Here is a 15,064-nt window from a genome sequence, read left to right on the forward strand (position 1 = left end):
ATCTTTGACAAAGGGGCCCAGACTATTAAATGGGAAAAGCAGAGTCTCTTCAACAAATGGTGTTGGAAACAATGGGTTGAAACATGCAGAAGAATGAAAATGAACTACTGTATTTCACCAAATACAAAAATAAATTTCAAGTGGATCAAGAACTTGGATGTTAGACCACAAACTATCAGATACTTAGAGGAAAATATTGGCAGAACTCTTTTCCGCATAAAGTTTAAATTTATTCATTCAATGAAATGAATCCAATTAGAAAGAAGACTAAGGCAAGTATAAACCTATGGGACTACATCAAATTAAAAAGCTTCTTCACAGCAAAAGAAACCACTACCCAAAACAAGAGACCCCTCACAGAATGGGAGAAGATCTTTACATGCCATACATCAGACAAGAGTTTAATAACCAACATATATAAAGAGCTTGCCAAACTCAACAACAAGACAACAAATAACCCCATCCAAAAATGGGGAGAGGACATGGACAGAATATTCACCACAGAAGAAACCCAAAAGGCCGAGAAACACATGAAAAAATGCTCCAAGTCTCTGATTGTCAGAGAAATGCAAATAAAGACAACAACGAGATACCACTTCACTCCTGTGAGAATGTCTTACATCAGAAAAGGTAACAACAGCAAATGCTGGAGAGGGTGTGGGGTCAAAGGAACCCTCCTACACTGCTGGTGGGAATATCAATTGGTCCAACCTCTGTGGAGAACAGTCTAGAGAACTCTCAGAAGGTTAGAAATCGACCTACCGTATGATCCTGCGATTCCTCTCCTGGGCATATATCCTGAGGAACCCAACACATCCGTCCAAAAAGATCTATGTACACATATGTTCTTGGCAGCACAATTTGTAATAGCCAAAACCTGGAAGCAACCCAGGTGTCCAACAACAGATGAGTGGCTGAGCAAGTTGTGGTATATATACACAATGGAATACTACTCAGCTGTAAAAAATGGTGACTTCACCGTTTTTCAGCCGATCTTGGATGGACCTTGAAAAATTCATGTTAAATGAAATAAGTCAGAAACGGAAGGATGAATATGGGATGATCTCACTCTCAGGCAGAAGTTGAAAAACAAGATCAGAAAAAAAAAACAAACAAGTAGAACCTGAAATGGAATTGACATATCTCACCAAAGTAAGACTCTGGGGTGGGTGGGTGGGGAGAATACAGGTCCAAGAAGGATGACAGAGGACCTAGTGGGGGTTGTATTGTTATATGGGAAACTGGGGAATGTTATGCATGTATAAACTATTGTATTTACTGTTGAATGTAAAACATTAATTCCCCAATAAAGAAATTAAAAAAAAAAAAAAAGAAAGAAAAAGAAAACTGAAAGTTGGAATTGTACACTTAGAATACAGGAACCATCAGCATCAAAAAACAAATGACCCAACCCAAAAGTGGGGAGAGGATATGAACAGAATATTGACCATGGAAGAGATCCAAAAGGCCAACAAACATATGAAGAATTGTTACAGGTCACCCATTGTCAGAGAAATGCAAATAAAGACAAAAATGAGATACCATCTCACCCCTGTGAGAATGTCATACATCAAAAACAACAGTAGCAGCAAATGCTGGAGAGGTTGTGGGGACAAAGGAACCCTCCTGCACTGCTGGTGGGAATGTAAATTGGTCCAACCTCTGTGGAGAGCAGTCTGGAGAACCCTCAGAAAGCTTGAATGGGCCTTCCTTATGACCCAATAATTCCTCTCCTAGGGATATAGCCTAAAGACTCGAACATACCCATCCCAAAAAATGTAAATACACCTATGTTTATAGCAGCACAATTTGTAATAGCCAAAACTTAGAAGTAACCCAGGTGCCCAATAACAGATGAGTGGCTGAGCAAGTTGTGGTATATATACACAATGAAATAGTACTCAGCTATCAAGAATAATGAACCCACCTTCTCTGACCCATCTTGGATGATGCTAGAAAGAATTATGTTAAGTGAGGTGAGCCAGAGAGAGAAAGACAAGTATGAGATGATCCCACTCATAAACAGAAATTGAGAAAGAAGGACAGAGAAAGACAAAGTAGAATTTGACTGAGTTTGGAATATTTCACCAAAATAAAAAAACACTGGGTGGGGGAAGAGGGTAGATTTTTAGCTTCACTATAGGGGGTGGGGTTGGGGACACAGACCTTTGGTGGTGGGAATGGTGTTAATATACACTATTAACTTATAATCAAATAAATCACTATTTAATATGTGAGGGGAAAAATAGATTGAAACTCTCAAACTTTTTTATGCATAGACCCCAGTTCAAATTGGTATCCTGATTGAATTTTAACAGTGGGCTCAATTTTTTAATATATTTATAACAATGATTGTTTAATTTAAATATTAAGTCACCTGGCCTTAGACCAGGGAGACCAGAAGCAACTGCTTCTGTCACTATATAAGATACAGTAATATGTAAATAGCATTAAATGGCATAAATCATGGTAAGGTCTTGTATGATACAGCAAATCCTAACCATGGGATTTTCAAAGTAAACCAAATTCCCTAATAACTTGATTACAATAATGATGATCTATTGCCTTCTTAAACTCCAAGACAACAGGAACCCTCCCCATTTTCTATAAAACCCGTATTTCGGGAGTTGGGCAGTAGCGCAGCAGGTTAAGCACACGTGGCGCAAAGTGAAAGGACTGGCTTAAGGATCCCGATTCGAGCCCCCGGCTCCCCACCTACAGGGGAGTCGCTTCACAGGTGGTAAAGCAGGTCTGTAGGTGTCTATCTTTCTCTCCCCCTCTCTGTCTTCCCCTCCTCTCCATTTCTATCTGTTCTAACAATGACGACGACAACAATAATAACTTCAACAATAAAACAACTAGGGCAACAAAAGGGAATAACTAAATATTAAAAAAAAAAAAAAACATATTTCTACCACTCCTGGAAAGCCAGGGCATGGCTTGTCTTCCTGCACACTCACTCGATCCATACCATTTAATAATACTGCATCTACTGAGTTCAACCAAATCAGTGTAATGGATACCACCTTGACACGTTTCACTTCGGATTGTGTCCAAGGACACTAGGCATGGAATGTCAACCCTTCAGTTTCAGCATCCTGGTGAGACCATTCCTAGCTCAGAGAACTCCTCAATTCCATATGGGTGGTGTACCTCCTAACAAAACCACAGAACATAGATAAAGATCAGGGCCCATGAGACTAAACATGTGCACATATACCCATAAGTTTGGAGAAAATATACACCTTAAAGCCAAAGTGGACAATAGTTTGCAGAGACCCAATACAGCAAGCAAACAGAAAGACACCCCCCCAAAAGAAAAAAAAAGATAACATAAAGTGATACTTATACACCTTTGCCATATTTGCGAGCTACTCTCTGCCCTGATTCAGCTTTCTAGTCCTATTTCCAACTCTGACAACATCTCCCCAGACAATACTTTGGGTCCACCTATATGTTAGCTGTCAGACTCAGGCAAAGACCAGTAAAGTCATGGGCCCCTTAGAATATACCTAAAATAGACCTACTAGCTTTTTCCACAATAGAGGCCCCAAATCTCATCTGCAATACTCTTGCCTTTAACTCCGGATTATTTAATAATTTGTTCTGCTTTATATCTTAATGCTTTTTCAGCCACCAGGTTCCAGATGCTAACATGATGCCAACCAGACTTCCCTGGGCAGATAACCCCACCAATGTCTCCTGGAGCCCAGCTTCCCCTGAACCTTTCCCCACTAGGGAAAGAGACAAGCTGGGAGTATGGATTGACCTGTCAGTGCCCATGTTCAGCAGGGAAGCAATTACAGAAGCCAGACCTTCCACCTTCTGCACCCCATAATGATCCTGGGTCCATACTCCCAGAAGGTTAAAAAATAGGAAAGCTGGGAGTTGGGTGGTAGCGCAGCGGGTTAAGCGCACTGGCACAAAGCGCAGGGACCGGCATAAGGATCCCGGTTCAAGCCCCCAGATCCCAACCTGCAAGGGAGTCCCTTCACAGGTGGTGAAGCAGGTCTGCAGGTGTCTTTCTTTCCCCCTCTCTATCTTCCCCTTCTCTCTCCATTGCTCTCTGTCCTATCCAACAATGACGACATCAACAATAACAACAACAACAACAAAAGGGCAACAAAAAGGAAATAAAAAAAAAAAAAAAAAAAGAATAGGAAAGCTATCAGGGGAGGGGATGGGATACAGAGTTCTAGTGGTGGGAACTGTGTGGAGTTGTACCCCTCTTATCTTATGGTCTTGTCAGTATTTTTTTATTTTATAAATAACAAAAGAAAAAGAATACAGGGACCAAACTGCTACTCCCTTCATGTCCTCATGGCCCCCATCACAACCCCACCAGCACTCATTCAAATTCAGCACTAAGAAGGATGTAAAGATTTTTTTTTTTTTTTTTTTTTTGCCACCAGGGTTATGGCTGGGATTTGGTGCCTGCATGACTCCACTGTTCCTGGCAGCCATCTATTTATTTGAATTGAGAGACAGATAGATGAAAGAGAGATGGAGAATGAGAAAGATGGAGGAGGAGGAGAGATGGGTACCTGCAACATGCAGGGGTCCATGGCCAGTGAAGTCCCCCGCACCCCTGCAGGTAGGGGCCTGTAATGTGCGGGCTCTACCAGGTGGGCCACTATCCAGTCCCACCCACTCACTTCTGAAAGGGGTGCCTTTCCGGCCACAACTTTTCCCAGAGCAGCAGTTACCTGCCTTTCTCTTAACAAAAACTAGTATTTAATGGGGCGGGGTGGGGGTAGGGGGTAGGGTGAGTCCTCATGAAAACTTTCACACCAAGCAGTCCTACTCAACTCACACTGGACAAGTTCGGCCTTGGAAGTGCATTAAGTGAGGCGATGCAGTGAACAGCAGAGACAAAACTTCTGTCGAACCCAAGTCTCCTGCCCCAACCTCGGCGACTCCGCAGGTCTGCAGAGGGAGCCTCCACACCGCCACCCCCGTGACCCCAGCCTCCTCCGAAACCTCTCCAGGTAGGCTCTCCTCGCTCAAATCCTCACAAAAACGCCCAGCTCTACTGCCTGTAGCCTTCCCCGCGACATAACTGGCCAGCGGCAAACACCCCAGCGACAAGCGGCTCGCTCAGGACAGCTCCTTAGACTCTTCCTGACCTCACCGCCAGCTGGGTCGCCGCGCATGCGCCCACTTTGTCGGCGCGCTGCAGTGACGTCACGGGCGCCTTCAGGGAGCTCCCGCAGCCTGCGACCTGAAGCGCGAGTCAGTCTGGGGGCACCGCTACCGGGCGGTGTGAAGCGCTGGGAGCCTCTACTTCACCAAGTCTGACTGGAGACTCAGTTACAGACTGCTGAAGGAAGCACACAGGTTAAGAGTCATCGACGCCTGGAGGTGACATCATCAAAAAGCACCGGAAGTGGTCCGAAGATGAAAAGTAAGCGGCTGAAGGGCCACAAAATTGGGGACCAGTGGGATTTTGAGAGTCGAGGAGTTAGTGGGTGAAAAGAATCACGGAAATATCTGAACAGAACTGGATAGGGATGATCTCACTTCACATAAGCGAAACTGAGGCCCTGGCTCAATCTCTGGAGTCGGGATCGATGGCAGTGGAGTGGAGGGCAGCGCCCTGCCTGCGGCCTTGTCTTCCCCCCTCTCGAAGGGACTAAGAATGGTGCCTGTCCAGCCCGCTTGTTGGATGGAAAGCGCTGGGGTCGTGCTGGGGCATGGCATAGTGAACCCACCACCGGGCGTTGAGCCGAACGGAGGGTGTAATCAAGAGAGGAGTAAACATCCGGAGGAGGTATAGGTAGGGGAAGGTAGACTTCAGACTGCCACGACCTGTGACCGAGTGAGTTAACATTTCAAGTGCGTAGGAATCATAGCTACTTAAAAGGATTATGCAGTGAGGAGGGGAGATAGGTAAAAGGTTGTGTGTTTTTTTAGAATCAAATTAAGTGTGTTAGTTTAATAGTGTAAAGACGAAGAATAACGATTTTTAAATTTTATTGGTGATTTAATGTTGATTTACAAAATTATGAATCAGCAAGGGTGTACTTCTGCGCCGTTCCCACCACTATAGCTCAGTGTCCTTCCCATTCCCTCCATTGAAAACTGGTGGTTCTTCCAAGATCACAGAAACGGGTTGACTATTATTTCTGTAGCTATATTTATATATTTGCCCCTTTTTATGGCCCTTCCTTCTCTTTCTTTGTTTTTTTTTTTTTAAGATTTTATTTATTTATGAGAAAGATAGGAGGAGAGAGAAAGAACCAGACATCACTCTGGCACTTGTGCTGCCAGGGATCGAACTCCCGCCCTTCCTTTCTAAGTCACGCCTACACCTATTAACTACTGCTGAATGTCGCCACAACTGGCAAACTGCGGGACAGGCGGCTCTGGAGTAGATATGTGCTTTTGCCCCAGGAATCTCTACTTAGGCTCCTCTCTGTCCAGGAGCCACATGTGTTTGCACTCACCGGTGACTTGGTGGGTACCCAAGAAGAACTAGAGCATTACTCTGGCACATATGATACCAGAGATCAAACTCAGGACCTCTAGCTTGCAAGTCTAAGTATAGTACTCTGCCTGCTCTATCACTTTTTTTTTTTTTTTTTTTTTTGGTCATCACTGGGATTTCACCTCTCCAGGATGGCTTTTTCAGATATAGAGAATGGGACAGGGAGGGAGGGAGGGGGGTAGTGGGGGGAGGGAGAAAGAGACCACAGAACCAAAGTTTGCTCCATTGTGGTGGAGGCCAGTCTTACACCTAGATCATGCATATGTCAAAGCATGCATATGAGGTTGGTTGTTTTGTTTTGCCACTAGGCTCATTATCTGAATCATGAATCTACTGCCCCCAATGGCCATTTTTCCTCCTTTCCCTCCCTTCCTCCCCACTCCTCTCCTCCTTCTTCTAGCGTTTGCCCTTCTTCCGTAGCCAGTCAACAGCAAAGCTGTCAGGAGCTGCTTGTTGCTGGCTTTGAGAGTGACTGGGATCCATGTGGATTCAGTCGGCTAGGAAGGATCGTCAGTTTCCCCAATGAATGGGTACTCATGGGATGCACCACGAGAAGGTCGATCCAATGCATCCCAACTCCCCTCCTTTTATTATAGAGATAGAAATTGAAAAGGAATGAGGAGATAACTTTTTATTTATAAAAAGGAAACATTGACAAAACCATAGGGTAAGAGAGGTACAACTTCACACAGTTCCCACCACTAGAACTCCGTATCCCACCCCCTCCCCTGATAGCTTTCCTATTCTTTATCCCTCTGGGAGTATGGACCCAGAGTCATTATGGGGTGCAGAAGGTGGAAGGTCTGGCTTCTGTAATTGCTTCTCCACTGAACATGGACATTGGCAGGTTGATCCATACTCCCAGCCTGTCTCCCTCTTTCCCTAGTAGGAAAGGGCTCTGGGGAAGTGGAGCTCCAAGTAACATGTCATTTTAAGGCTGTGCTTAAAAGACCAAGTGTGGCCTTAGAAGAACTTGGAACTCAGAGGACAGATGTGGGCGACCTGTAATAACACTGAGAACTTGCTGGTTCTCTTTGGGGGGGGGGGGGCCACAAACCAGCAGCATGCCTGCGGTTCATGAATGACACCTTGAGTTTAATCCCATCACTACACAAGAGAGCAACAAAGACCAAAAAAGCAAATGAAGCTCCCTTGGTGGGAGAATAATGCTTTTGTTTCCATCACTATTTTTCATAAAATAATAAAATGAGGCAGAGTAGGTGGTTCAGAGATAAGCACCCTACTTTGCATGTGTAAACCCTGAGTTTGGTTTCTATCTGGTGCCGCATTTAAAAAAGTGCGGCATTGTGAAAACTGTGGAAATCTATGGTATTTATCTTTGAGGGGAAGGAGTGGAGGAAGAGCACAGAACTATTGTTTTGGGTACAATGTGAAACTATACCCCTATAGTCTATGATCTTGTAAACCATTATTAAAATCACTAATGAAAATTAATTTTTAAAAATGCAGAATCTGGAAGTGGGGCCCAATAATTTACATTTTAATAAAATCGTAGATGTTCTTAAGCACATTAAACTTTGAGAACTGCTGTTGTAAAGCACACCCTCAGAACTCAGAGAACAAATGTGGTGAAAGCATAGACATAAGAGACATACAATAAAATTTTGAAGCTATGCTCTGTGTGCACCCCATCTTCTATCTCTGAGTAAGAATAGTCATTTTCATAATTAGAAAAGTCTTGGTTCTTAGGACCATACTTAACATGAATTGATGATTTTGTTTGTCCCCCCTCCCCCAGGTGTGATTTACCATGCCTTTTCTCAGCAAGAAGCAAAAGAACTGGATATTAAGGTAACAGTGCTTGGAAAGGGGTGTGGGAGCAACAGAGGTGATGGCAAAGAACGCTCGGTGACTCCTAAACCTGCAGTGCTGCTGTTCTTGCCCTTTCCCATAGTCTGCTCCTTATCTTTCTGGCAAACTTGCCAGACTCAGTCAAGGCCTATTGTTCTGATGCTGTTTCCATACACTGGCCTCCTTTCCTATTGTGCCAAAATTGAGTTTGTTTCACTGGAACTTTTTAATCTTGTGTCATCGCTCAGTATGTAGGGGACTCTAGATAGCCTAGCTTACCTGAAATCTGCCCTGATAAACACCATCATTTGACCTTGCCATTGTTGATTATATCTGGATGCCTCAAACATGCTTTGTTGTTATGACAGAACTCCACTGGTAACTTAAATGAGGAAGTAACCTTGAAATCAAGGTTTTTTAAAACAAACATTTATTTGACTTATTACCAATGAAAGAGAGGCCTACTAGACCTTTTAAAGAACCAAATAATAGCTCACTCATAATAATAATAATGATAATGAATTTTAACAGTACAAAACTAGAACCAACTTGCCATGTTTTCTGCACGCTACCGTAATGAGGATATGCACATCTTCACTCCATCTCCTCCTCATGCTTCCCCATGTATGGAGAGCTTTATTACTACTAACAGACTAGCCTGAAAGTGTTTTATACCCTGGTTAGTGCAAAATAGGTCAGGAGATAGCCTCATAGCTGTGGTAGACATGAGACAAAGGCACCTTAATGAGAATAGATTGGTGGAACTGGAGAGGCAGCAGAAATTGTAGTTCTTTCAATTTTACCCAGAAGTACTTCTAGAGAGGCTGTGCTTAATCAGGATCACAAGCACCCTGCTGTCTTTGGGGCAGAGAGATAATGAGATGCCCTTCACAGCCTTTTTCCTCAGATGGTATGGGTGCAGAGTAGACACACTGCTTCCTCAGGAGAAGAGACCCAAATGAAGAGAGTTGTGCCACCAGCTTCATCATCAGAATTCCTTCCCCAGGAGGCTGGGCCTATTCCTGGGCAGCTCATCATACCATTTCCCCTAGTGTTAGGATGACTTGAAACTACCTTGAGCTTGCCTTCATCTGATCTTAATGTATAATAAAATAATTTCACGTACATTTCTCAAGCTCTGTTCCCTGTCAAGGATCAGAGAAATCTTTCTTTCAAATATAAGGGGTGGTTTCAGTCATTATCAGAGATACGGTAGGACATCAGAGTGTTTGACCTGACTGTTTTGTGTGAAAGTCACAAAGTGACTTCTACATCTGGGCAGATGTGGACAGCAAAAGCTGGCAGATGAGAGGTAGAGAGGATCTGGGTGGGTAGATAAATGATTGCAGTGGTTTCTGGGGGTGGGAGGAGGGAGTTTAGCATCTCTGGCTTCTCTGAGCAGAGTGGTAAGACCACTCACTGCCTTTCCACACAGCATTCAAAATCCAAGAGAGCTGAAGCCTTTGTGAAGGCCTTCCTGAAGCGCAGCATGCCCCACCTGAGCCAGCAAGCTCGAGAGGACCAGCTGCATCGCAAGGCTGTTGTTCTGGAGTACTTTACTCGCCGGAAGCGAAAGGAGAAGAAAAAAAAATCCAAAGGCCTTTCTGCCAGACAGAGACGGGAACTGCGGCTCTTTGACATTAAACCAGAACAGCAGAAGTAAGTCAAGCCTTTCCCACCTTTTATACCCCTACAATTAGATCTTCCTAGTTGTGGTGAGGATGTGGGAAACCCAATAACAGATTGGGTAGTCCCCTTCTTTTCAAACCAGGATGTTCCTCCCATGTCTGCCACAAGGGGGCAGCCTTCCTTTATTAATTCAGACTGCATTCGCGTTTGGCTTTGCATTTTTATTTGGCTTCTCTCCTAGCCTGAACTACTAAGACCCATGCCATAATTGAGTCTGTTGTCTGTGGCAATGGCTGTTTTGTCTTTCAGCTTTCTTAGAAAAAAAGAGGAACTGATATTTAATATATCACTTAGTAGCTTTTAATAGCACTAGATGGATTACCCACTGAAGTTCTGATGCCAACGGATGTGTGCCCACATGTTTCTGAAGTTTCTGAGAGGAACACTTCACTCAGTGTGGGAGGCCTTGTCCCTCCCTTCAGCTGACACTCCATCCCTACTTAGCCACAGATTGCATATCTTAGTAATGTTTGTCGGCTTTTGCTTTAAGATGTGCCAAGCCACCTTCTGATACATACAAGACAAAAAAAAAAAATCTGTCACTTTGTCCACAGCCTCTCTTGCCAAATCAGTTGGACTCTCTGTGGAAAGTGTGACTGCTTGCCCACAGAATTGTTTTTGCTGATAAGCCCATTTGGGTTTGAGCTCAAGGTTCTTTTTTTTTTTTTTTAAGATTTTATTTATTGATTGATGAGAAAGATAAGAGGAGAGAGAGAGGGAGCCGGCCGGTGGCGCAGCGGTTAAGCGCAGGTGGCGCTAAGCGCAAGGACCAGCATGAGGATCCCGGTTCGAGCCCCTGGCTCCCCACCTGCAGGGGAGTCGCTTCATAGGTGGTGAAGCAGGTCTGCAGGTGTCTGTCTTTCTCTCCTCCTCTCTGTCTTCCCCTCCTCTCTCCATTTCTCTCTGTCCTATCCAACAACGACAACATCAACTACAACAACAACAACAACAAAAAAGACAACAAGGGCAACAAAAGGGAAGATAAATAAATAAAATTACAAAAAAAAAAAGAGGAGAGAGAGAGAGAGAAAGAACCAGACATCACTCTGGTACATGTTCTGCTGGGGCTTGAACTCAGGCACGTCACGCTTGAGAGTCAAGTGCTTTGTCCACTGAGCCACCTCCCAGACCGGTTCTTGTTTCTATAAGCAATAGCTTCATGTGAGTATATTCCCCATGAGAAACTAGGAAAATCAATAATGGCCCCAAGGAAAGCCTCCATTCTTCTTGCTGCTCTCTCCTTTACCTTACTACCTGATAGCTCACTTCTAGACAGACCTGTTCCCAGGGACTTGCGTGCCAGTTGGCCATTCCTATTCAAGACTTACTGGGTTCCACTTCCTAGAACAAAAAGCCTCCAAATAACAGTGGATTAAAGAAGATTAGAGTTTCTGTTCATGAAATAAAGTCCAGATGAATATTACCCTGGGCTGGAGTAGCAAGGAGCTCCACAGCTATCAGAAACCTAAGCAGTGTATCTGCACTGTCCTTAGTTGTTGCCTCCTAGTCTAAGATGGATGCTTCTAGCCAGCAGAAAGGATGAAGGGACATTAGTAGAAACTTAACTCAGGAGGGTTCTACAAGGAAGGAAACTGAAGTTTAAATGGTGATGGTACTTAGTTTTTGTCAGGTTATCACAATCACGGTAGGATTTGCACTCAGTCCCCAGCTATCACAGGCCCAGTTTCTTGGCATCAGGCTAATCTCTATTCTTTAAACATTATAATCCAAAGCTCATTGTCCAACCATGCCCCTTTCTGACTTTACCACAGATACAGTCTTTTCCTCCCTCTACATGAACTTTGGAAACAATACATCCGGGACCTGTGTAATGGACTCAAGCCAGACACGTGAGTTACATTTCTCAAGTTTTGTCCTTGGTGAAGAACGCAAGCCATATGATTATTGTAAACGCAGTCTTAGGAGCCAGCTGTCTGTAGTGCCTAACTCTAAAAGTTTGTAGACCTGTTTGCTTTTTTTTTTTTTTTCAGAACTCTCTGTCATGATGTTTACTTTTATCAGAACTCTCTGTCATGATGTACACTAAAGGCTACCATTTACCTTGTAGGCAGCCACAGCTGATTCAAGCCAAACTATTAAAGGCAGATCTTCATGGAGCTATTATTTCAGGTAATTTGCCTAAGAATACCAGTCATCTTGATTCCTAAGTCATCACTCAGTGCACGGTAGCTCTGTGTATGGTGCTAAGCATGTTTTTTGCTATACAAATATCCCCACATTGCCTGCATATAGAGTGGGAGATGACAATGACAGTCTTAGTTCTGGCCACATGAATACTCTTAACTGTTCGCTGCACACTTTCTCCGCACAGAGATCTCTGCTTGTTTACCAGAGTGTACAGTGACGGGTTGGCAGTGATGCATCGAGTTAATTGTACACGTTACTATGCCCAAGGACCTAGGTTCAAGCCTCAGGCCCCCACCTATGGGCTGAAGCTTCACAAACGATGAAGCAGTGCTGCAGGTGTCTCTCTTTCTCTCTTATCACCCCTTTTCCTCTCAAGTTCTTTGTCCTAGCAAATGAAAAATGAATAGTTATCAAAATGTACAGTAGCTGCTACCATTTACCTATAGTAAGAAATCTTGAACAGAAGTCTGTTTCAGAGGCTGGTGAAATAGCTCATTTGAATTGTATGTCGCTGTGCCATGTGTGCAACCCAGGTTTAAGCCCAGCTCCCACCATGATGAAGGAAGCTTTAATGCTGTGGTCCCTTTCACATGTTCTCTCTACCTCTCTGTCTCTATCTAAAAGAGAAGTCTCTTTCATCTATTTCCATGGTCTTAAATATTAGTCGTGGATTGACTGCTCCCAGATTGTCATCTCCAATGCAGATGTACTGCTGAACTCCTACTTTTAATGAATACAGTGTAAATACAGTGACTATCTCTAGCCACCTAGCTGTCTACTGAATCAATAGGCATCACTTCAAATTGGTCCTGCTCCTGATAGTTCACAGTACCACTAGCCAGCATAGTGCCTCCTCAGCTCTGGTTTAAGGTGTTACAGAGGATTGAACCTGCCACCTAGTAGCCTCAGCCATGACATCCTGTTGGCATAACCATTATGCTATCTCCTCTGTCCATTTTTTTATCCTCTAATGCTTAAGGGTGGAACCAGAATCTCTAGCCCCTGTAGGCTTAGCTGGCTAAGATTCCCCCAACTCCACAGAGGCCTGAACCTTGGATTCTCTTTTCTTTTGCAGTCACAAAATCCAAATGTCCTTCATATGTGGGTGTCACAGGAATCCTTCTGCAGGAGACAAAGCACATTTTCAAAATTATCACCAAAGAAGACCGCCTGAAAGGTATGCAGGGTCTCTTAAGGTGGTGTGTACCGCAGCCTCCCCAGTCATGTCATCAGCCCTTTCCCTGTAGTTCTGAAGGTTCAGTTTGCCCTTTCAGCACACCTGGTGATCTTACACTCCAAACCTCAGAGACTATTTCCTATGTTTCCTATCCCATCCCTCTGCCCAAGGCATTTGTGAGCCTTGGCCAGATAACACCCAAGGGAAAATAGGGCTGCTAGGCTGTGCCTCTAGACACCTGGAGCTATTTTGGGATTGGGGCCAACACCTGCTTAAAGGAGGAATGTAGATAATATAACAAGGAAGGTGCTGAGGTAACACCTGTCTATAATAGAGTTCCAAAACCTGTGCCCTTGTTGGTGACCCTCTGGGTTCCAGTAAAATGAGTGTAAGACTATCTGTTAGGATTTTCTTAAACCCTGCCTTGCCTGTAGATACAGAGATCTCAAAATCACAGTTGGAGGTGTTTTTTCCTTTGATTTCTAAGCTTGACTTTTCTTATTGCTTCCTCCTGTTCCTGTGATACCTTATTTTAAACCTCAGAAAGTGTAGAACAAGTTTTCTTACTGAGCATAAAACCAAACATCCATCTGAAAGTTATGTGGGGGAACCTGTTTCTAGTAGTTCTGAGGATTTCTAGACCTGGACATTTGGTTCATAGTCTTTGACCCTGAAATTTAGTTGGTGAGTTATATTTGAAATCAGAATAATTTGGCCTTATTTCAGAATGACTCCCTGTAATCCTGGTGCTATTACTACTTTGTAGGTTCTCTTATTTTGTAATACGAGCATGCTCGGGATAGGGAACTTAACTGCCAAGATTTTCTTTATCATTCCCTCCTGCTTTTTTTTTTTCCAGTTATCCCCAAGCTAAACTGTGTGTTCACTGTGGATATTGATGGCTTTATCTCCTACATTTATGGGAGCAAATTCCAGCTTCGGTCAAGTGAGCGGTCTGCAAAGAAGTTCAAAGCTAAGGGAACAATTGACCTGTGAGCGCTTACTGCCTAAGGCAGGTGTTTATGATCATAGAAAACTAGAAACTCCAAAAAAATACCATTTGAAGAAGAGGTGAGCACACTAGTTCTAGTTATAGCCCATAGTCAACATCAGTATTAAGGACTTTTAATCACCTATGAAGAAACTGTGCTAAGCAAAGAATTCAAGGAACAAAGAGATATATCCTTATAGATGACCTTGGTTTTGTGTTTTATAGAGGAAAAAATGCCAGGGTTAATACTGGTTGACTTGGATAGTGGGAATACTAGGTTTATATTTCTTTGTGGTACTTTCTGAACTTTATTTGATGAATCACATGTTTATCTTACAATAAAATGCATGTAGGCATAAACAGCTTCACAAAAGGACTGATTATTGTAGCACAGTTAAGGGAGGGAGGTGGAGCCCAGATGTCACCCAGGAATCTACTTCTGTTGTATAGTCACTTGTCACTGATGCTGCGTCTCACAAGATTAGGTGTGCAATGCGTCTGTAGTGTGTTACTTTAAGTTACATCTGTTGTTAAATTCTATGACCTTACTTAATGGTTTTTTTTTCTTTGTTTTATTAAGAAAAGTGAAGAGGAGTAAATGGTGGCATTGCTAAGTGACTTAGGGCTTGGTTCATCCCAAGAACTAGGCCTAGGATGCGCCATGCTTATGCTTGTCTGTGGTTGTTCCAGTGCAGAGAATTTAGTGCTACAGCAGCATTCTCATTTGTTGGTTAGGCTCCAGAGGAAGGGAGGATAAGAT

The 15,064-nt window shown here is 43.5% G+C and overlaps 1 protein-coding gene across 1 annotated transcript; it reads left to right on the top strand.

Moving 5' to 3' along the window:
* The first annotated feature begins 5,180 nt into the window (after positions 1 to 5,180).
* Positions 5,181 to 14,666, top strand: POP4 (POP4 homolog, ribonuclease P/MRP subunit). Its single transcript, XM_007539448.3, has 7 exons — positions 5,181 to 5,404; positions 8,247 to 8,299; positions 9,735 to 9,958; positions 11,761 to 11,838; positions 12,057 to 12,118; positions 13,212 to 13,313; positions 14,173 to 14,666. The coding sequence occupies exons 1-7, from the start codon at positions 5,398 to 5,400 to the stop codon at positions 14,307 to 14,309; spliced, it is 663 nt and encodes a 220-aa protein (XP_007539510.1). The 5' UTR covers positions 5,181 to 5,397; the 3' UTR covers positions 14,310 to 14,666.
* The last annotated feature ends 398 nt before the right edge of the window (positions 14,667 to 15,064 follow it).

Source organism: Erinaceus europaeus, chromosome 2 (genome assembly GCF_950295315.1).
Source record: "Erinaceus europaeus chromosome 2, mEriEur2.1, whole genome shotgun sequence".
Taxonomy (NCBI): Eukaryota; Metazoa; Chordata; class Mammalia; order Eulipotyphla; family Erinaceidae; genus Erinaceus; species Erinaceus europaeus.